Below are 22,531 nucleotides of genomic sequence, written 5' to 3' on the forward strand. Positions count from 1 at the left end.
ACTCTGGACACACACTAGACAAGACTGCACTGGACCTCAGCAGAAGAGAGAGAGAAGCTCCACCCGGGGCTTATATGGGGGAGACTAGCAGGGAGCTCATAGGTCACCCCCGGGATCACCTGGTCACTGGTACCTCTGGGTAGCAATCACATGACATATCACATGGTATAACTCTTAAAGTAACATTACATTTTATAACACTTTACATGATAAAACATATTTACAATGGGGAAACAAGTGCAGGGGCCTTGGGGACACTGAAGGAGGCTGCCTAACATGACAGGAGGAGCAAGGGGTAACACCTCCCACACTGGGCCACCACATATTACAATAAACCCAAGACTACTAAACTGTGACATCTGCCTGTTGCTTGCTGGCAAGACTGTTTGATGGGGTCCCGTTCTACAACATATAAAACTCAACATATTTATATAGGTAGGTAAATTCCAGCATTACTTCCAAACGGTTGAAGTTATTTCAATAAAACTCGGTACACATGCTACTTATATGTCCACTAGAAATATAGTAGAGTTAAATTAACCCCAACTGTCCCCCTTATGCGAGGGTTTTTTGAGGATTTCCCCAAGTCTATGGGAATTCTGGTACATCTGATCACAATATTATCAGGCTGCAGAGATTGTCCGGGAGTTTTAAACATCCTGTCCGGCAGGCAGGTGCAGAGAATAGTTAGTGCGGGTGATGAGATATGAGGACAGGATAGGAGGTTGGAATAGGAGGTGGGGAGAGGAGAAAGAGAGAAGAGGATGGGAGAGGGACACAAGATAGGAGGACGAAATATGATGAGGACGGGATACGAGGTGGGGATATGAGGTGGGGATATGGGGACGAGAGTTTTATTGCTTTTCATTAATTATTCACAAATTCACATCTGAGCCGAGGCACAGATGGGACTGATTCCCAATACTAGGGACCCCCCTAAATAAAATGTAACTTTTATTTTGTTTTATTAAAAGCTTAACCTTTGGTAATCATATATGCAGATATAGTATTAAAATTACATAGTAGACTAAGACCCTGTGTGGTATTAGTATGACCACTTCTAATTAGGGGATTGTTGTAATGGCGTGTTATTGCATATTGCTTAATGGTACCGGCTCCAACACCTTAATAATTCTGCCCCTCATGCATTAACAACAGATTCTCCCTTATTTTGGTCTGTCCCTATGCTATTAAAATCTCACTGGTATACCACCCCCTCACGTTTCGCTGGATAGGGCCAGCTTCGTCAAGGGTCGGGGTGACACTGTTTTTACTTTTCCACTCCCGCAACATTTAGGTAGGAAGAAAGGGCAACACCGGGTCCTAGTAAACTAGCTTATATTATCACTGAAACAGAGGAAAACTTGTAACTGGTATAGATTTTGGAGTAGCACATATATAGTTACTTATGTGCTCCTTTGCCTCTTAATAAAATTGAGGCATCTTGCACTAGTGTATTTTCCCTTCAGACCAGCATGTCATTTGCCGCTCTTTGATAAATTCCCACCTTGGTTTTTTCAGTTATGCGTAAACCCTTACCGCGTCCCATCACATAGCCCTTTTAATGGTCCAAGTGATAACAGATTTGCGTCAATTCCCTTATGGCCTTTAAAATCTTGTAAATCCAAACACAAAAGAAATCCAAAAAAAGGACGGGAGCGTGGCCATGATGGCATAACTTCTGGCAAATCGTCTTCCCATATTTAATGATCTATGACTTGCGATACACGCACGTGAATTTTTCGGAGAGAGGAATAAATAATACGTTTGGCACGATCATGGGCCGAATGATAATTCAAAGACAATTCAATCTAAGATCACTTCAGATTACATTCGCATGTGTTCCCTTCCCAAACGCCCATTACAGGTCCTTGTTATAAGAAATGGAAAACTGATTTGAGTTAAAACGGAGGATCAAAGGCGGCAAATTTACGACAGCAAATAAATTACCAAATAAAGACTTATTGCTCATTACACGTAAGCCTAGTCTTGTCAGAGCGTGGCCGCGGCTTGATGTGATAAAGGAGAACACGTCTAGAAATGGCAGGATGATGGATACTCGGGAGCCAATAACCCCTGCTGGATCTCATCAAGTGTTCTCCAGAAGTCTATGATTAACAAACTTGGGATAAAATGAGACATAAGAACGATAAAAAAAAAACGAAAGGGAAGGTGACAGCCATCATCGCACCGCTAACAACTGCAAGAGGATCCAACGCAACAAGGCCAAAAAGACTATTAATTGAGCTCCAGAGGTTCCTCAAAACTCTTCTCCAATTTCCAATTTTTTTTTAATTCCGCGCCAAGTGTTCATTATAGCCTGGACGGGATAATTCTGCTTTATACAGATCCAACAATCGCACATAGAAATACCTGTGGCGAATAGTCCGGAGTGCGGTTCCGTTTGGCCTAGACCAGTGGACTCCAAACTGTGGCCCCCCCCCCCCCCTGCCTGTTGCAAAACTACAACTCTCAGCATGCCCGGACAGCCGTTGGCTGTCCGGGCATGCTGGGAGTTGTAGTTCTGCAACATCCGGAAGGCCACAGTTTGGAGATGACTTCCCTAGACTGAGCGTTTCAGCAAACTGGACCCCCAGATCCACCGGTGTATTATGGAGAGTTATTTTCCAGGCAATGCTCCATGGGAAAAAAGTATGCAAATCAGTGCTCCTTCAGAAGGAAGAAAACTATACTAAATACTAAAAAAAAAAAAAAAAACGTAATAAAAGCTTATTATGATAATAATAAAAAAAATTATAGCAATAATAATATATAATAAAGTATAATAAATAATGATGAATAATATATAATAATAATTTTATTGTTTTATTAATAAAATGATTTATTGCTATATTATTTATTATTATTTTTATTATTTTAGAATTGTTAGTGTTTTTATTATGATGATGATTATTACTGTATTACGGTATATTATATAATTATTATGATCATTATTATTTCTTTTTTATTGTTATCTTTTTTTTATTTTACAATTATAAATATAATTATTATGATCATTATTATGATTTTTTTACATTTTACAATACACACAAATAAAATTGCATTGTGAACACAAATATATTTAGAAAAAAATACAACAAGAAAAGAACCAAAAATATAATTATTATGATCATTATCATCATTTTTTTTATGATTTTTTAATTTTATTTTACAATACACACAAATAAAATTGCATTGACAACATCAATATCCAGAAAAAATACAACAAGGATAGAACCATCATCCATGATGTGTGTGTGTGGTGGATGATGGTTCTTTTCTTGTCGTATTTTTTCTGGATATTGATGTTGACAATGCAATTTTATTTGTGTGTATTGGAAAATTTTAAAAAATCATAAAAATTAAATAATAATAATGATCATACTCATCATCATAACAACACTAACAATTATAAAATAATAATAATAATAATAAATATAATAAGAATAAAAAAATGATTATTATTAATAAAAAAATAAAATTATTATATATTTATCTTTATTTATTATATAGTATTAATATATATTAATTATTATTATATTATTATTACTATTATTATTGTTAGTATTTTATTACATTATTATTATATATTATTATTTAAAAGTGATACAATCCTTTAACATTTTACTTTGCTGCATAAGCCAAAGTATTTAGAAGACGACAACCCTCTTTAAAAGGGGTATTCCAGGATTTTTTTATTATTTGTCTATGCTACAGGGGCTGTGAAGTTAGTGTAGTTCATAATATAGTGTCTGTACCTGTGTGTGACGTTTTCTCACAATTCTTATGTGATTTTCACCCCAATATTTATTTTTAACAGCATACAAAATGACTGTTGACTCAGATTTTTCCCAGCTTGCAATGCGGCAGAGACCAGACTCATTAGTCATCTGATGACAGGGAGCCTGTCTGCTTCAATGGGTGGAGCGATCGCTTGGTGGGAGAGAGATCAATCTGCAACTAATGCAACACCTATAGGCACCCTGATTGAAAACACAGGTCTTTTGAATGGATGCAGCTCATTTATGTTTCAATGGGTGGGGTTGCTGATGTGTGGGAGGGAGGAAAATGGAATTATGGGATTTGTAGGCAAAAGAAGAAAACTCAAAAAGGAAATACCAGTTCACAGAAAGCTAGCCACAGTGTTATAGTAATCTCACAGCATAGCCATTTAGCCCCAAGACAAGTGCAGATCCTTCCTAAGCATGTCCATTACTGTCTACCAGGTACATACTAAAATCACCTTATGATGGAGAACGCCTTTAATTACTTACAAACCTCCCCAAATCTCAGTTCCTTAGATTCATTTTTTTATATTTTATAAATGTTTAACTTGCCATTGAACCTCTAATTCCTACAAAATCATTAATATATCACAAACAATAAGGTGTAAAAAAAAAAACATGCAGATTGCTTTTATTTGCAGTCCCACCCCTAACCTCATGGTGTGCTGTTCAGGGGAACTGCCATGAGTGACACAAGATACTTTCATTCAGTGGCTCCAAGTGGTAAGAGTATTTTTCCATTTAGAATGTGGTCGTAACGACGGGAGCGTAGTTGAGAAATAGTACATGCACTTTTTTTTTCTTCCCCTAACTCTGGTAAACGTCCGGATCCCTGAAGGACCCCATTCAAGTCAATGGGATCAGTCAAGACCCGGTCAGTTGTGATCAGACCCGTTTTGGGGCCATTCGGCTGTGAAATAATATGTTAAAGGACTGTTTCACCTTTATATAATTATAATAATAATATTTTAAATAATAATACATTATAAAATTATTAATTTAGGTAAAATTTTTTGTTTGATATTTTTTTATTTTGTTTTGTTTGGATTATAGGGGCAGCCATATTGAATGAGCTGCTTAAAGGGGTACTCTGGTGGAAAACCTTTTTTTTTTGTTTCTAATCAACTGGTGTCAGAAAGTTAAACAGATTTGTAAATTACTTCTATTAAAAAATCTTTATCCTTCCAGTACTTATTAGCTACTGAATACTACAGAGGAAATTATTTTCTTTTTGGAACACAGAGCTCTCTGCTGACATCACGAGCACAGTGCTCTCTGCTGACATCTCTGTCCATTTTAAGAACTGTCCAGAGTAGAAGAAAATCCCCATAGCAAACATAGACTGCTCTGGACAGTTCCTAAAATGGACAGAGATGTCAGCAGAGAGCACTGTGCTCGTGATGTCAGCAGAGAGCTCATTTTAATTGAGTGCCCGACAATATTTTCTAAGAATGTTCTATTTTTTTATCCAAAAAGAAACACCCTCTCATACGTCTCCATAAGAAAGAGTCACCCATTTGTAGACAACTGATTTGTAGTTGGTTATTGCCCTCATCAATAAAGAGTAGATCAGAAGTTGGATAGAGAGATGCCTCAGGGTCTTATAATGTAGGGCGTTTTCAGATGAAAAAAGCCGATATTGACCCGTGTAACAGGTCCAATAATCGGCGTTTGCTTGTTTGATGGCTAACCAGGTTGTTTTGATCACTGAAATCATCGGTTGGTGGCTTCACATCTCTCCGTGTATTAGAAAATAGCGCTGGGCGGTATGACCAAAAATGTATATCCCGGTATTTATCTAAATTATGGCGGTTTCAAGGTATTTAACGGTATTTTTTTTTTCCATGAATGACTGGGGGTTAACCTCATTTTCTAATAATTTAGACAGTAATTACTGCAGTAAATTGCCTGACAATGACCTATTTTACGGTCATGAGTACTGAATATTGTAGAAAAACATTAATGTTCACACTAGTATGAATACAGGCTTAATACAACAGACATGGCTCCTCCTTTTGGTACCAGTTCTTCTGTTTCATTTTCTGCCCGTTCTGAAACTTCAGTTTCACTACTTTCACCGGGGTTGGCCATTTTGTTCACCGCTCAGGCTGTCGCGCTCTCACTCACATGGTACTTGTTTGGTGCAAAACCAGGCCCCTCTCAAACAATGTCCCACCTCTCTGCTTTCCCTGTCCGGACGTCGATGAAGAAGAGGATTAACGCCCCTCTGCTTCCCCTACCTCCCCCTAAGTTTACCCAGTAGTTTGACCCTGTGATCCGCCCTCCCCCTTACCCCATTGTTCCCACGCCCCTCCCCGATTACAGACTGTAATGTTTTGTTGTTTTTCAACTGTGTTTCTTCGACATCGAGTTATGGAGCGAAGTGTTAGTGTAGCATGTGGTACGGTGTATAGTTTAGGGAACCTGTGCTGTATATTGTACTGTCATGCTTTGTGCGACTGTAATTTATTGTATGACTAGTAATGATGACTGAATAACGAGTAAAGCTTTTTCAATACCAACGTTTTGTATACACTCACCGGTATTGCCGTATATGAAAAATTCAGGCCGCAACTTAGGAAGGTGTAAGAGTAGAGTTGCATCGCTAACCAGCTAGCACCCTACAGACAAGTGGAAAGAACCCAAAACTGCTGAAATAAGTCTCTTCGATGCAAAACCAGTACCTGTTGCTCTTAAAGGGGTACTACCGTGCTGACAACTTATCCCCTATCTAAAGGATAGGGGATAAGTTACCTGATCGCGCGGGGTCCTGCTCTCATCAGGCCCCGGAGTGAACATCGCTCCGGGTCTGATGACTGCTGATCACGGGGTCGGAGTACCGTGACGTCACGGCTCTGCCCAATGTGACGTCACGCTCCGCCCCCTCAATGTAAGTCTATGGCAGGGGGCGAGACAGCTGTCTTGCCCCTGCCATAGACTTGCATTGAGGGGGCGGAGCGTGACATCACATGGGGGGGGCGGAGCTGTGGCATCACGATCACCGGTCCAGTCATCAGACCCGGAGTGGATGTTCGCTCTGGGGCCTGATGAGAGCGGGGTGCTGCGTGCGAGATCGTGGGGGTCCCCAGCGGCGGATAGGGGATAAGTTGTCAGCACGGTAGTACCCCTTTAAAAGGAGTATTCTGCCCCTAGACATCCTATCCCCTATCCAAAGATGTCTGATCCCCTAGATAAGATGTCTGATCACGGGGGTCCCACCACTGGAAACCCCTGCGATCTCTCCTGCAGCACCGCCTGTTATCTGGTGCATGGAGCAAGTTTCCCTCCATGCCTGATGACTACCGATGGGACTGGAGGATCGTCTGTCATGCCCCCTCCCATAGACTTGCATTAAGGGGGCGAGACATGATGTCACAAGGGGACAGGGCCATGCACCAGATGACAGGGGTGCTGCAGGATAGATCGCGGGGGTTCCCTGCAGCCGGACCCCCGCGATCAGACATCTTATCCCCTTTCCTTTGAATAGGGGATAAGATGTCTAGTACCCCTTTAAGATATTTAAAAAAAAAAAAAATATATATATATATATATATATATATATATAAAAAAAAAGATTGGGGACATGGTTGTTCTACAGGGTCATACTATTGTTGCAGTCTACTTATACTGAATAGAGATGTTGAAGACAAGAGTGGAAAAAGTAACCTTATGTCCAGGGCAAGTATCAAATGGATAGTCCTGGGAAACCATTCATGCAAAAAGGAATATTGTAAAACATCTCCCCGGCTGCTCTGCAGTGCAAGGAATGCCTCAAAGAAGAAATAAATTATTATTTTAACGTCAAACAGGGAAGATAGATGGGGTATCGTCAGTCTTGGTTTCTTTTCTAGCTATTATTCATCAGTGAATTCTTCATCTGTCAAAAGTTTTTACACAAAGAGAGCCGTACAACATCAACAACTAAACACAACATGTCGTTCCATCCCATTTAAGCTCCAGTGGACCATGGTAGGTAGTTGACTATGGCCAAGCCGAGCAGCTATCGGCCAGATAAAATGCTATTCCTATTATAGTCAAAGGAGTAGACGAGATATTAATAACCACAATGTGAGTAATGGAACATTCCGCTTAACAGGCGGTTTTATTTATTTCACACTATTACATTATAGGAGGTAAACTGGGACTACACTAAATAAAATGGCAACCCTGATCTGCGGGAAAATATGAAAACTGAAGGCTCCTCAAGGGTGTCCAAAAGCTTTTTTGAACATAAAACCAAATGTAGCCTTAATAGAATTAGTTGTTCTAGCAAACGATCTATCAAGAATCTCAAGGGTCTTCAAAGCTGTTCAAGAAGCCAGCGTGGTCTTGTTTTTTTGGAAAAGGTCTGGTGAGAATTATAGCTAAAACACATTAGAGCTTAATGTTTAGCATTTAGGCATAGACAAAAAAACTAAACAAAAACATGATATAATAATTATATGAATGGCTGGATATGTTTAAGAGGTCCCTGGATTCCAACACAAGATATGAAACAACATTCTCATCCATACTTGAGATTCCTCCAGGCCAACGTAAATATGTCTGAACTAGAAAGCCAAAAATACGGCCAACGTTCTACTATGGGCCTGTGAAAGGAGACGCGACCCCACGAGAGTAGTAGAAGCAATTCCATCTACTGAACACCACCATGAGATGCCTATTGGAGGTGCAAATTGAGGATTGCCCTCTATACTTCAGTTCCCCAATGTCCCTTGTTGTTGGGCACAAACTAGACAGAAGGACATCCAGGATTTCCTAAACCAAGGATAGCTGAGGAAGGCTGTGAATATACAGAGACGAAATGCGCTGCATATTAGAGTTGATAATCTGGACAGTCGAGTTCCCTTACTCTGATGGCTCATGGTTTGCACTGGATGGTCGATTGTGCCCGGTTGCGTGGAATTATGAACTTGTGATCCTTCTCTGCCATACTTGCCAAAATTTCTGATTTTGGAGGATCAATCCCAGGAACCAGGCTACAAAAGGGAGATGGTTTTATGTAAACCATGGCCATTTTTGGAGAACTCCTGGGTGGCTTCAGGTGTGGGGCTGAACTGACCAGATTTTTGCTTTTAAATTTTGGCAAGTATGCTCGGCAATAATGTTTGGTAAAAAAAAAAAAAAAAAAACCTCACCACCAGACAGGGACCAGCAATAACATACAGATGCATGGATTTTTTCAAAGGAAAAAAGAAATACTATCGAAACAAAAAGCATGCAACTTATTTCAGTAGATTATGTACGGAAAATCCAAGGATTAGCCCAACTGAATGACAAAATGCACATCCATGGCAGAAATTTTAAGGGTACCTTTCATCCAAATTTTTTTTGATATATTAGGCTGCTTTCACACTATAAAAATACTTCCGTTATAAATGCCCGGCATAAAAATCTTGGAGAATCTTGGAAATATTTTGTGACGGCGATAGTAATGGGAGAAATAGTGCATGCACTACTTCTCCCGTTCATTCGCCCATCACAAAATAACGGCAGTCATTAATAATGGGCGATAATGGGTTAAAATGGCTATTAACGACCGATTTTCAAGATTTTTATGATGGGCGTTTATAACGGAAGTATTTTTAGAGTGTGAAAGCAGCTATAGATTAACATATGCAGAATAACTTTCCAATAGCATGTTATTAAAAAATATGCTTCTTTCTATTTAATTTTCCACTTTGAAAAAATGACCACTAGGGGTCTCCCTACAACTCTTGGCCACAAGCCTTTTTTTTAAATAGATTTCAGACTCATGCTGGAGTCCTAAATCTCAGATTGCAGCTGGGACACAGACAAGCCCAGCACTGCTCTCAGGGTGCAGTGCTGAGCTTGTCTGTGTCCCGGCTGCAGTCTGAGATTTAGGACTCCAGCATGAGTTTGAAATCTATAAAAAAAAAAAAAAAAAAAGGCTTGCGGCCAGGATAGGTAGAGAGACCCCTAGTGGTCATTTTTTCAATGTGGAAAATTAAATAGAAAGAAGCATATTTTTTAACAACATGCTATTGGAAAGTTATTCTGCATACATTAATCTATAATATATCAAAAGTTTTTTTTGATGAAAGGTACCCTTTAAGTGTCGGCCTTGGCCTTGTTGCAACTTTAGTCTTCAAGTTGCAGTAGAGAAGACCGCTCTGGAGCCGAAATTGCTGCTCTGACAAGTGACATACTGTGCAGATGAGACTGCAAGAGTTCACAAGCACATGCAAGCTCTGTTATTTGGGAATCGATGTTAACAATCTAGTACTAGATTATACAACATTACATTCCAATTAGATAGTTATAACAGGATTGACGGTTGTGTGAAAAATCTTGGGGATCCCCATTTACCTTGGCAGGTGCGTTCATCCGTCAGTAACTTGTGTCCCTTCTGGCAGCTGCATTCAAAGCTTCCAACAGTATTGCGGCAAAAATGGTCACATCCACCGTTATTTACTTGGCACTCATCGATATCTGAAATGACAAGATGAAAGAACCACAGACATGTTTTAGAATTTTAATGTATTACAATAATTGTGGGTATAAACGCTAATAATTAAAGGAACATTTTAAATAATAGTGGTACAGTATGTTATTCCTATTGCAGGTATTGAGGGGAGGAGCATGATATGGGGATTAAATTAACCTTATTTCATGCTCCGTCCCCACAGTGTATGTTTTGGCTATAGTGACTCTGACCCTGGCACATTTATACACCAGCAGTTGGCGTGTCCTGGCACTTGCCGACACTGCACCTGGATTGCTGCTCTGCCTACTTGCAGTCTAGGCTTCTCTCCATGGCTGCAATTCCTCGACTCCCCCATAGTCCCCCCCCCCCCCACCACCACCACCACACACACATTCTAAGGGCCAGTGCACATTTCTCTATTATATCCTCCACCTATCCCTGCCTAGCGTTACCCATTCAGCCATACCTGAGCAATATTGTGGTTCTGCTGTAGCAAAGGTGTGATCTGTTATCCTGTATCTGACCAGTGCCTTTTTACCTGATGTTGCCTCTACCTGACCCTTGTGTACCTCACTGACTCTCCGGACGGTCTAGAAGTAGAAAAGCAAGCTCTCCATAGGGTAATATTGTTAAGCCTCAGTGTGAGGTAAAAAACAAATGACCGCTCACCCTGGGTGGTTGTGTAGCTTCATACACAACAATGATGATAGCATACAAATAGGTCGTCTGCCTCCCTCCGGTCACTGGTATATGCAATGGAGAAGGATGGCTTTGAGGAGGGACCTGGCTCAAACAGCGCTTACTGACCACGACAAGGTATGGAGGATAAAAGAGGATTTTATTGATCAAGATGCAACGTGTTTCACTGCATTTGCACAGCTTCCTCAGGCGTCCCTGAGGAAGCTGCGCAAGTGCAGTGAAACACGTTGCATCTTGGTCAATAACATTCTCTTTTATCCTCCATACCTTGTCGTGGTCGATCAGCGCCGTTTGAGCCGGGTCCCTCCTCGAAGCCATCCCTCTCCAGACGGTCGACATTGATCCAGTGCCTGTATCATCCTTGTGCCACCAGAAAACCCTTCAGCTCTGCTTCAACTACTGCTTGTAGAGGACTGACTTGCTTGGCCAGCCTTTTATTAAGCAACCTGGTATCTTCTAGTCCAGCTTACACATCCTGGGCTAAAAAGTTAAAAACCTAGAAGTTTGGTCCCAAGTCAGGCCGGTAAGGTAACACAATGGGTCCAGATACGTTGGGATATTACAAAGGGCATGTTGTCGGCTTGGAAAACCTATTAGAAGATTTAATAAAACTGGTGTCCCCATTCAGGACCCTTACCTATCTACCAAAGCAGAAAGTGGCTACAAAGGGCATCTGTCACGCTGAAGGACACTGTATGTTGCTGCATTACACGAACAGCCTAATGAGTTCGATAAAAATTGTAGCACCGACAGAAAAAAGAAAAAGGAGGAGGGTTACGAATCGGCAACTGGACCTTAAACTGCCTGTACTAGCCTAGTAGCCAATAATAGGACATGCTGTCTATCAACTGGGAGACCGGGAGATGCTCGCGTAAAACAAGGATAATCCCAATGCATACAAACACCAAGGAAATAAGGAACGGAGCACTCACCCGGAAATATGTCCTCCGTTGGTGAAGCGTTATCAAGACTCTGTCATAATTCGGCAGGGAGGCGGTGGATGGTACGGGGGGAGCTCAGACGCTGGCCACGGACCGTATAACACCAATCAGCGCTTCATATAGGCCGCACAACTGGGAGACCGGGAGGTACTCGCGTAAAACAAGGATAATCCAAGGCATACAAACAGCTAGGAAATAAGGAACGGAGCACTCAACCGGTAATATGTTGCCAGTTGGCAAAGCGTTATCAAGACTCTGTCATAATTCGACAAGGAGGCGGTGGATGGTACGGAGGGAGCTCAGACGCCAGCCACGGACCGTATCACGCCAATCGGCGCTTCGCCAGGCTGCATGTGCGGCCTGACGAAGCGCCGATTGGTGTGATACGGTCCATGGCCGGCGTCTGAGCTATGTGCGGCCTGACGAAGTGCCGATTGGTGTGATACGGTCCGTGACCGGCGTCTGAGCTATGTGCGACCTGACGAAGCGCCGATTGGCGTGATTCAGTCCGTGGCCGGCATCTGAGCTATGTGCGGCCTGATGAAGCGCCAATTGGTGTGATACGGTACGTGGCCGGCGTCTGAGCTATGTGCCGCCTGGCGAAGCGCAGATTGGCGTGATACAGTCCGTGGCCAGCATCTGAGCTCCCCCCGTACCATCCACCGCCTCTCTGCCGAATTTTGAGTGTTAACAACACCTTGCCCACCGGGTACATATTACCGGGTGAGTGCTCCGTGGTGTTGGTAGTCAATAAAAAGTGTGTTATTCTTCATTACTCCAGTGGTGGCGCTGTAGAGAAATTGAACATTTGCTGTCAGGTCCCCCTACAGATTACAGTCAGGTCCAAGCAGAAGGAAACCTCTCGATCAGCTTTCTACTAATGAAAAGTGGATGACCCCTTTCAGATCCTTAATTTATATGGGGCCAATATACAGTACACCCTCTTAGTCCTATATCTGGGTAACTGCACATCCTTTGCATTTTACAAATGTGACTACTGCCTCCTCTCTCTTGACAACCCCCCTCCTCTTCACCTTCTTTGAAGTCAAGAGAATTTCCCTGAAAATCCTCTGGAAGGAAACGCTGCACCTCGACAAAAGCAAATCTCAAACCTATTGTTTTCTTTTGCTCCAATTCCCATAGAGAGAGATTTTCTAGTGCGGTCTACTATTTACAATAAAAACAGCATATTTCTCCTCTGCCAACTGATGTGTAATATCCAAAATTAAAGCCAGCTGAGTGATCGTGAGCGCGGTGAGTGCGCTCTGCAGATAACGGGAGAGATTTATTAACGCGGTCTCGACCAAAGACAAGCATCAAGCGAGACGAGACCGCCAAAAGATGCGCCACAATTATCACAACAACCTATACGTATGTAACTGGAACAAACACCGGGCTACACTCCAACCATGGACAAATCCAACAACAACGATAGCGTAGCAACCAAAATTGAAAGAGGTACAATTCATCCCGGTCCAAGAAGAACAATTCCAGTACCTAAGATGCATACATGCTATAGCAAAAATAATAAATCACTTCATAAAACTAGTACAGAACACCTCATGGCAGTATATTTGTAGGGGGTCAGACTACAGCTATCTCACACTTTGCCACCTTTATGTGCTAGTAAAATTGTTGTTTATTGTACTTTTGAGTTATGCTATGTAATGTAAGCAATTTATAGTGTATCACTGTATAGTCCATTTAAGTGCTAACGGGGTACTCCAGTGGAAAACATTTTTTTTTATTTTATTTTTTTTATGAACTGGTGGCAGAAAGTTAAACAGATTTGTAAATTCTTTCTATTAAAAAATCTTTACCCTTCCTGTACTTTTTAGCAGCTGTATGCTACAAAGGAAATGCTGTTCTTTTTTTGTCTTGTCCACAGTGCTCTCTGCTGACAACTCTGTCTGTGTCAGGAACTGTCCAGAGCAGGAGAAAATCCCCATAGCAAACCTATGCTGCTCTGGACAGTTCCTGATACGGACAGAAGTGTCAGCAGAGAGCCCTGTGGACAAGACAAAAAAAAGAAATTCAAAAGAAAACAATTTCCTCTGTAGCATACAGCTGCTAAAAAGTACTGGAAGGATAATGATTTTTTTTTTTTAATAGAAGTCATTTACAAATCTGTTTAACTTTCTGGCACCAGTCCACTTATAAAGACCTAAAAAAAAAATAAAAAATTTAAAAAAAAAAAAAGGTTTTCCACCGGAGTACCCCTTTAAAGGGATTATCCAGGACCTTTCAAAGAAAGTCCAGCTCACCTGCTGTGTTCCGTGCACGGATCCCCACTCAGACTCTCCGTGTCCAAACGATAGGAAAAAACGAAAAGATCCGGCACTTGAAAAGAAACTGCAGCTTTATTGTTGAATCCGCTTTAAAAACATCACGGAACAACTTCAACACTTCACAAGGTCTGACACATCTTGACGCGTTTCGAGTGCATGCGCTCGAAACGCGTCAAGATGTGTCAGACCTTGTTCCATGCTGTTTTTAAAGAGGATTCAACAATAAAGCTGCAGTTTCTTTTCAAGTGCCGGATCATTTTGTTTTTATACTCGCCTATTCGTACTCGCCTACCCCCAATCCCCTGCTGCTCCATTGCCCCGCACATGGTTCGGCTGCCCAGCCACGACAATCATGACACAAGGAAGTGGCCAATTGGCCGAACACTGGTAGATCACTGCTCTGAGTACTTCCTTGTGTTGAGACCAAAATCAGGAGTGCAGATCTGCCGGATCAGGCAGCGTCAGAAAGGAAGCAGCAGGGAATCGAGGTAGGTGTACAGTGTTCTGTGTTTTTTTTTTCCTTTTTTTATTGCGTCACAGCCTGGTCAGATTTAGGGTATGTTCACACTGCAGAATTAAAGGGGTATTCCAGGAATTTTTTTTTATCTGAGTATGCTAGAAGGGCTGTAAAGTTAATGTAGTTCATTATATAGTGTCTTTACCTGTGTGTGACGGTTTTCTCACAATTCTTCTGTGATTTTCAACCCAATATTTATTTTTACCAGTATACAAAATGACTGTTGTCTCAGATTTTTCCCAGGTTGCAATGCAGCCCAGACCTGACTCACTAGTCAGCTGATGACAGGGAGCCTGTCTGCTTCAATGGGTGAAGCGATCGCTTGGTGGGAGAGAGACCAATCTGCAACTAATGCAACAGCTGTGGGCACCCTGATTGGAAAACACAGGTCTTTTGAATGGATGCAGCTCATTTCTGTTTCAATGGGTGGGGTGGCTGATGTGTGGGAGTGAGGAAAATGAAATGATGGGATTTGTAGGCAAAGAAGAAAACTCAAACAGGAAATACCAGTTCACAAAAAGCTAGCCACAGTGTTATGGTAATCTCACAACATAGCCATTTAGCCCCAAGACAAGCGCAGATCCTTCCTAAGCATGTCCATTACTGTCTGCCAGGTACGTACTAAAATCACCTTATGGTGGATAACCCCTTTAAGAGAGGAAAATTTGCTTACTTTATTCCACAGTAAATGGAGCAGATAAGTTGCAGAATTAGCGCCTATTTCCAGGGCAGTTTGCCATGGAAATAAGCACTGACTAAAGGGACAGAGACACCACACGTGTCCGGCCGCTTCCATTGCTAAATCACATATCTTGGTAATGTAAATGCGCTAACAGTTTCTTGGTTGCCCAGACCACTCCCAACTACTCCGGTAGCCCGCCGGACCATCGAGCCTGATCAAACTCTCAGCAGCGACATTGAGCCAACTCTCAGCAGCGTCTTGGAGCCAAGGTGGCTTGGTGGTCTAGTGGGGCTGCAGAAAGAGACAGAAGTGGTCCGGACAACCACCCCCCAGTGCACGGGGGTGGTCGGTTAGGAGACGTTACATGTAGATGTGCCACCATATCCTGTGAGAATAGTAGGCACCGGGTATTAGGTATTCTGGGTATCACTTTGCTGGAGGAGAGGATGTCAGGAAGTGGGGGGGGGGGGACCACCATACTAAGAGCCCGATGCTGACACAACATTGGTAGGTGTCTTTACTACAGTGCAACCATCAAGAATATTATATTAATAACAGCAACTGCAATCATCAAACTCGCTGTACCTTTATGTGAGAACAAAAATATAGTCACATGTTTTTACCAATGGGAGATACTAGAGTAGTATAGTATGAAAAAGTTGGGACACCCCTGCCTGACTGTATGCTTCAGAGAGAGATGGGGGGGAGTGGAGATGCCAAAGTTCGCCCTTGGGCCCATAAGATTAATGGACAGCGATAGCTATGCTACAAAAAAACGTACCCCTAATTACAAATCCCAGACGCCGCCTTTAAAAGCCATATCAGATCTTTTTTCGTCAAACGGAGACGCGTTCAGCCTGGAAACCGCCAAGGTGTCTTGGACCGAGATGGCCCTCAGCATGGAATATTGCTTTATTGTGTTTGATATTCATCACCGTCCAACCTCTTCACGGTTTTAATGCCCCGGATTAAGAGTTCCAGGACTTGTTCTGCTGCCAGAGATCTCCTTATAATATCAGATATTAATATCAATAGCTTGGCTCATGTGTAAGACAACCCAGACAATCAAAGACATTCCGGTCAGATACACAGGAGGAACGAGACGCAGACCGATAAGGAAAAATACTGTGTAAATGACCCGGCAGCCTTAATCCGGCTTTTGGAAACGCTGATGCTTTTATTGGTGTGATATGAAACTGAACGGTGTTGCAGACGAGCGGTAAACGTCTTTTACAGGCGCTGGATTCCAGCATGATGCAAAAATACTGCATATGGCAGGTTATGATGGGTATACAAATAGATACGCCTGTATGCTTACTGCCAGGAATATAGTCAAATAAACTAGTTACAAGAATAGTAATTATATATCTTTTTTTTTTTTAATTAATTTTAATAATAAAATTTTTTTTTTGTTAATTTACATTTTTTATTATTTATTTTAAAATTTTATTATTATTATTTTTATTTTTTTAAGCTTCAGTGGATTTTAATAACAAGTGACTATTAAAGGGGTATTCCGCTGGAAAACCTTTTTTTTTTTATTTTAATTTTTTTTATGAACTGGTGCCAGAAAATTAAACAGATGTGTAAATGACTTCTATTAAAAAATCTTTACCCTTCCAGTAGTTTTTAGCAGCTGTATGTTACAGAGGAAATTCTTTACTTTCTGAATTTCTTTTTTGTCTTGTCCACAGTGCTCTCTGCTGACACCTCTATCCGTGCCAGGAACTGTCCAGAGCAGGAGAAAATCCCCATTGCAAACACATGCTACTCTGGACAGTTCCTGACATGAACAGAGGTGTCAGCAGAGAGCACTGTAGACAAGACAAAAAAGAAATTCAAAAATAACAGAATTTCCTCTGTAGCATACAACTGCTAGAAAGTACAAGAACGGTAAAGATTTTTTTAATAGAAGTCATTTACAAATCTGTATAACTTTCTGGCACCACTTGACTTCTAAAGACCTAAAAAAAGATGTTTTCCACTGGAGTACCCCTTTCATTTTAATAATTTAAAAAATATATATTTTTTTTAATAATTAATTATAGATTTTTTTAATTTTTATAATTATTGTTTTTTTAAGCTTCAGTGGATTTTAGATTTAAGTGACTCTTAAAGGGGTACTCCCGTGGAATTTTTTTTAATTTTTTTATATCAACTGGTGCCAGAAAGTTAAAGGAGTAGTCCAGTGCCGAAACACTTATCCCCTATCCTAAGGATAGGGGATAAGTTTCAGATCGCGGGGGGTCCGATTGCTGGGGCCCCCCCGTGATCTCCTGTACGGGGCCCCGGCAGCCCGTGGGAAGGGGGCGTGTTGACCACCGGACGAAGCAGCAGTTGACACGCCCCCTCAATACAACTCTATGGCAGAGCCGGAGCGCTGCCTTCGGCAATCTCCGGCTCTGCCATAACGATGTACTGAGGGGGCGTGTCGGCTGCCGCTTCGTGCGGTGGTCGACACCCGCCATCTGGCCAGTGAGCCGTGGTCCCTTACAGGAGATCGTAGGGGGCCCCAGCAGTTGGACCCCCCGTGATCTGAAACGTATCCCCTATCCTGGTGATAAGTTTTTCAGCACTGGACTACCCCTTTAAACAGATTTGTAAATTACTTCTATTAAAAAATCTTAACCCTTCCAGTACTTTTTAGGGGCTATATACTACAGAGGAAATGTTTTACTTTTAAGATTTCCTCTGATGTCATGACCACAGTGCTCTCTGCTGACCTCTGCTGTCTATTTTAGGAACTGTCCAGAGCAGAAGAAAATCCCCATAGCAAACATATGCTGCTCTGGACAGTTCCTAAAATGGACAGCAGATAGCACTGTGGTCATGACATCAGAGAAATCTAAAAAGTTAAGCATTTCCTCTGTAGCATATAGCCCCTAAAAAATACTGGAAGGATTAAGATAAGTAATTTACAAATCTGTATAACTTTCTGGCAACACTTAACTTATAAAGACCTAAAAAAAAAAATTTTAAAAAATTTAAAAATTTTTTTCCACCGGAGTACCCTTTTAATTTTAATAATAATAAAAAAAAAATATTAATTGTTTTTAATTATTAAATTAATTTTTAATTATTTTTTAATTTTTATTATTATTATTATTTTTAAGCTTCAGTGGATTTTAATAACAAGTGACTCTTAAAGGGTTTCCTCATCATGGACATCCCTTTTCTTAGGGCCTCACAAGGATGGGAACGGCTGCGAAGTCCCTTTCTTTAGCTATGTTTTTCTATGGAGGACCCAGCATGTCTATGCATGACACAGACCCCTTCAATAAGTTTCATGCTTTACCCGACTTCCCCTGTGGGGGCACTGTTAGGAAGTCACTTGCTGCGAGGTTCCCACGCACCACAGAAATGATTGCTGCAGGTCAGGACAACTTGTGATCAGTTTGTTTCGGAGGACGCCTCTTCTAAAAAAAAAGGCATAGTAAAAAAAAAAATGCATAACCCCGTAAAGCTTAAAAGAGCAGACGACTGACATCTGCAAACTACCTGGACAAAAAGGATTATACCTGATCTCTATACAAACCCATACACAATCAGTACAATACACAGACCTCGTTGAATAGGTCATGGTATAGAAAACCAGGAACAGTTATTTTAGACATTATTCTATTTGTCATCAGTTAAACTATTGAAGAATAATTGGCTAAAAAAAAGGTCCTTTATTCCATAAACAGGTGCAGTCCGGGGCCCATATTACTCCATTGTATTAGGCTTTCCCTTGTGTGGGGGGAAACCATATAATAGACTATACTTTCTTTGGAGAATGAGACGGGGGGGGGGGGGGGGGGGAATTGTAGCAATGAGTTAATGGGGGTACTCCACTGGAAAACATTTTGTTTTAAATCAAAGTTAAACGGATTTGTAAATTACTTCTATTAAAAAAAAAATCTTAATCCTTCCAGTACTTATCAGCTGCTGTATACTACAAAGGAAGTTCTTTTCTATTTGAATTTCCTATTCAGTATGACACCTCTGTCCATGCCAGGAACTGTCCAGAGCAGGAGAGGTTTGCTATGGGGATTTGCTCTTACTCTGGACAGTTCCTAAAATGAACAGAGGTGTCAGCAGAGAGCACTGTGGTCAGGCAGAAAGGAAATTCAATAAGAAAAAAAAAAAAGAACTTCCTGTGGAGCATACAGCAGCGGATAAGTACTGGAAGGATTAAGATTATTAAATAGAAGTAATTTACAAATCTGTTTAACTTTCTGGCACCAGTTGATTTAAGAAAAAACATTTTTCCGGCGGAGTACCCCTTTAATTGTGGGCAGTTTAAAGGGGTACTCCACTGGCCAGCATTCGGAACTCTGTGTGTGCACTGCTGGGGTCATCCACGGCCCCTCAATGCAAGTCTATGGGAGGGGGCGTGGCGTTCACCACGCCCCCTCCCATACACTGGCATTGAAGGGGCGTGGCCGACCCCAGCAGTGTGCACACAGCGTTCGGAACTAAATCGTTGCGCTGTTCCGAACGTTGGCCATTGGAGTACCCATTAAACCCATGAGGTAAACTATAAAAAAAAGTCAAAAAGTTCTCAGAATAGGGTCTTGTGGGATCCCATAATGTCATTTACAAATCTGTTTAACTTTCTGGCACCAGTTGATTTAAGAAAATGTGTTCCTAATCCTTTCAGTACTCATGAGCTGCTGAAGTTGAGTTGTTCTTTTCTGTCTAAGTGCTCTCTGATGACACCTGTCTTGGGAACTGTCCAGAGAAGCAAATCCCCATAGCAAGCCTCTTCTACTCTGTGCAGTTCCCGAAACAAGCAGAGATGTCAGCAGAGAGCACTGTTGCCAGACAGAAAAGAACAACTCAACTTCAGCAGCTGATAATTATTGGAAGTAGTAAGATTTTTTAATAGAAGTAATTTATAAATCTGTTTAACTTTCTGGAGCCAGTTGATCTATAAAAAAAAAAAAAAGTTTTTTCCTGGAATACCCCTTTAACCCATGAACCTTCTTGAGGTAAACTAAAAAAAAAAATGTCAAAAAGTTCCCAGAATAGGGTCTTGTTGGATCCCATAAAGGACAATTGCAAAAACAAGGATAGAATCTAAGTTAGTAAAAAGACGTAGGCTCTGCACTGGGTATTGCGTACATTGCCGTGTATGCGTCAATACTAGCACATGTATGTTACATTTCTCTTCTGCCCCGATCCGGGCCGCAGATCCCACCCTGGTAACCATGGCAGTGAGACAGCCGGCTCAAGACATGTTTGCCTAGTGTAAGCCCTGGATATCACCCCTCTAGTCAAACAATGTGCCAGAAGATTAACAAGGATTGCACAGTAAGGAAAAAAAAAAAAAAGCTATCTTCCAAGTAATAAGAGCAATGTGTTTTCTTCTTCTTCGGTATTGTGAAATTCATCCATGCACCGGGTCAAATACATAGAAAGGCCATTACAGCTGGTACGGCTCGAAGGACTCCGATCTCTCACTAGAAGCTTCTACGTCCTTAGTCTACGACAACTATTATAAGTCTACTGTATGATTTTTGGTGACCGCCAATCGTTTGGCGTAAGTGTTGGGCGATACCGTAAAAGCCTTATGTAACACTCAACTCGGAAGACCTCCCCAGAGCCACTGCTTACTGACCGTACTCACAAAATAGCTACTAGAATTTTTTGGATTGCCCACAGTTCCTTATACTCTTATATAGATAGCATCTCCAGCTTTGTGCATTTGGTGCTTCCTAGTGCATGATCTACAAATTTGTAAAAACTCATGTACCCTGGGAAGGCACACTACAGGGCTTTAAACAACCCCAAAGGGCCATTGACCACAATAAGGTTGGGTTCAGACTAGCCCAATATGGACATATTTTAACTTCCCAACCACAGGGCTGCTAACCTGAACTTGAAAACTGGCTGGGCCAATGGGGTACACCGCTCCTAGACTTCTTATCCACTATCCAAAAGATAGGGGAAAAGATGTCTGATCACGGGGGGCCCATCGCTGGGGACCGCCTCGATCTTGGCTACAGCATCCCAGACATCCAAAGCCAACTTCGCTCCATGCTGGATGACTGTCGATGGAGGGGCGAAGACTCGTGACGTCACGGCTGCGGACCGCAGCCGTGACGTCACGAGCCTCCGTCCCGCATCGACAGTCATCCGGCACGGAGCAAAGTTGGCATCCCGGCCGCGCCACCTCAATGCAAGTCTATGGGAGGTGGTGTGACGTCCGTCACGCCCTCTCCCGTAGACTTGCATTGAGGGGTGTGGCCGGAATGTTACGAGCCTCCAGTGCTGCACCTGACGCTCTAAATGAATGCCGGATGCAGCAGCGAGATCGCAGGGGTCCCCATCGGCGGGACCCCCGCGATCAGACATCTTATCCCCTATACTTTGGATGAGATTCTGGCGGTGAAGTACCCCTTTAAGCATGGGCCCAGCCAGTTGCGTACATACAAAATCATGTTGACATGCAGGCCATCAGCAATGCATATACAAATAGTGAGTCCACAGTGGCGCAAAAAACAGGGGCCCCATAGCAAATATCAAAATGGGTCTCCTATTATGAAGTTTTATTTAGCCCGCTAAGGACAATCTGGTGCTTATTTCACTTTGTTTTCCATGACTCATTGGGCAATACCTCTTCCATTAAGGAATGGGCCCCGAAACAGCTGTATTGTCGGCAGCCATGGTAAGTACTTGGGCCCAGCTTTAGGCTAATTTTTTTTTATGAAACAGACAGAGGGCAGTGATGACAATTTGTGTACTGAGCTGGAAAATTGGTACGAGACAAATTAAAAAGTTTCAAAAAATGTCAAACATGATTTTTGAAATTTTTTATTTAAATGCATTGCATTTCAACTACACTATCTGCAAAGCCTTCCCTCCTATCCCTGCAGGCTGTTTGCTTTGTTGCGCTTAGTTTGGCCTCTTGAAGCTCCCGAATATAAGTAACTCATTTCACAGAGTTTAAATAGAACAGACTTGACCTTGGTCAGCAAACAAACAGAACAACTCACACAAGAGCCTGCGAGAGAACCTGGTGCAAAAAGGAGAGAATATTCTCTATTGAATGACAGCTCAGTAATGCTCTGAGGCCTGCACTGTTATTATTATTATTTTTTATATTTTTTGTATATCTCCGGGTATTTGCCGTCTTAACGGCTTTTGGAGATCTGGGGAAGCATTACCAGTGATCCGGGTCTATGAG

At 41.8% G+C, this 22,531-nt stretch overlaps 1 protein-coding gene across 12 annotated transcripts in view; it reads right to left on the reverse strand.

Annotated features, from left to right (window-relative positions):
• The window catches only part of SCUBE1 (signal peptide, CUB domain and EGF like domain containing 1), a 278,625-nt gene that overhangs the window by 34,482 nt on the left and 221,612 nt on the right, over nt 1–22,531 (reverse strand). For all 12 annotated transcript variants that reach the window (XM_056517388.1, XM_056517385.1, XM_056517386.1 and 9 more), the window contains one exon: nt 10,116–10,238. In XM_056517388.1, the coding sequence (XP_056373363.1) occupies nt 10,116–10,238 (123 nt within the window). The remainder of the gene's footprint in view (nt 1–10,115; nt 10,239–22,531) is intronic.

This window comes from Hyla sarda, chromosome 4 (genome assembly GCF_029499605.1).
Source record: "Hyla sarda isolate aHylSar1 chromosome 4, aHylSar1.hap1, whole genome shotgun sequence".
NCBI lineage: Eukaryota > Metazoa > Chordata > Amphibia > Anura > Hylidae > Hyla > Hyla sarda.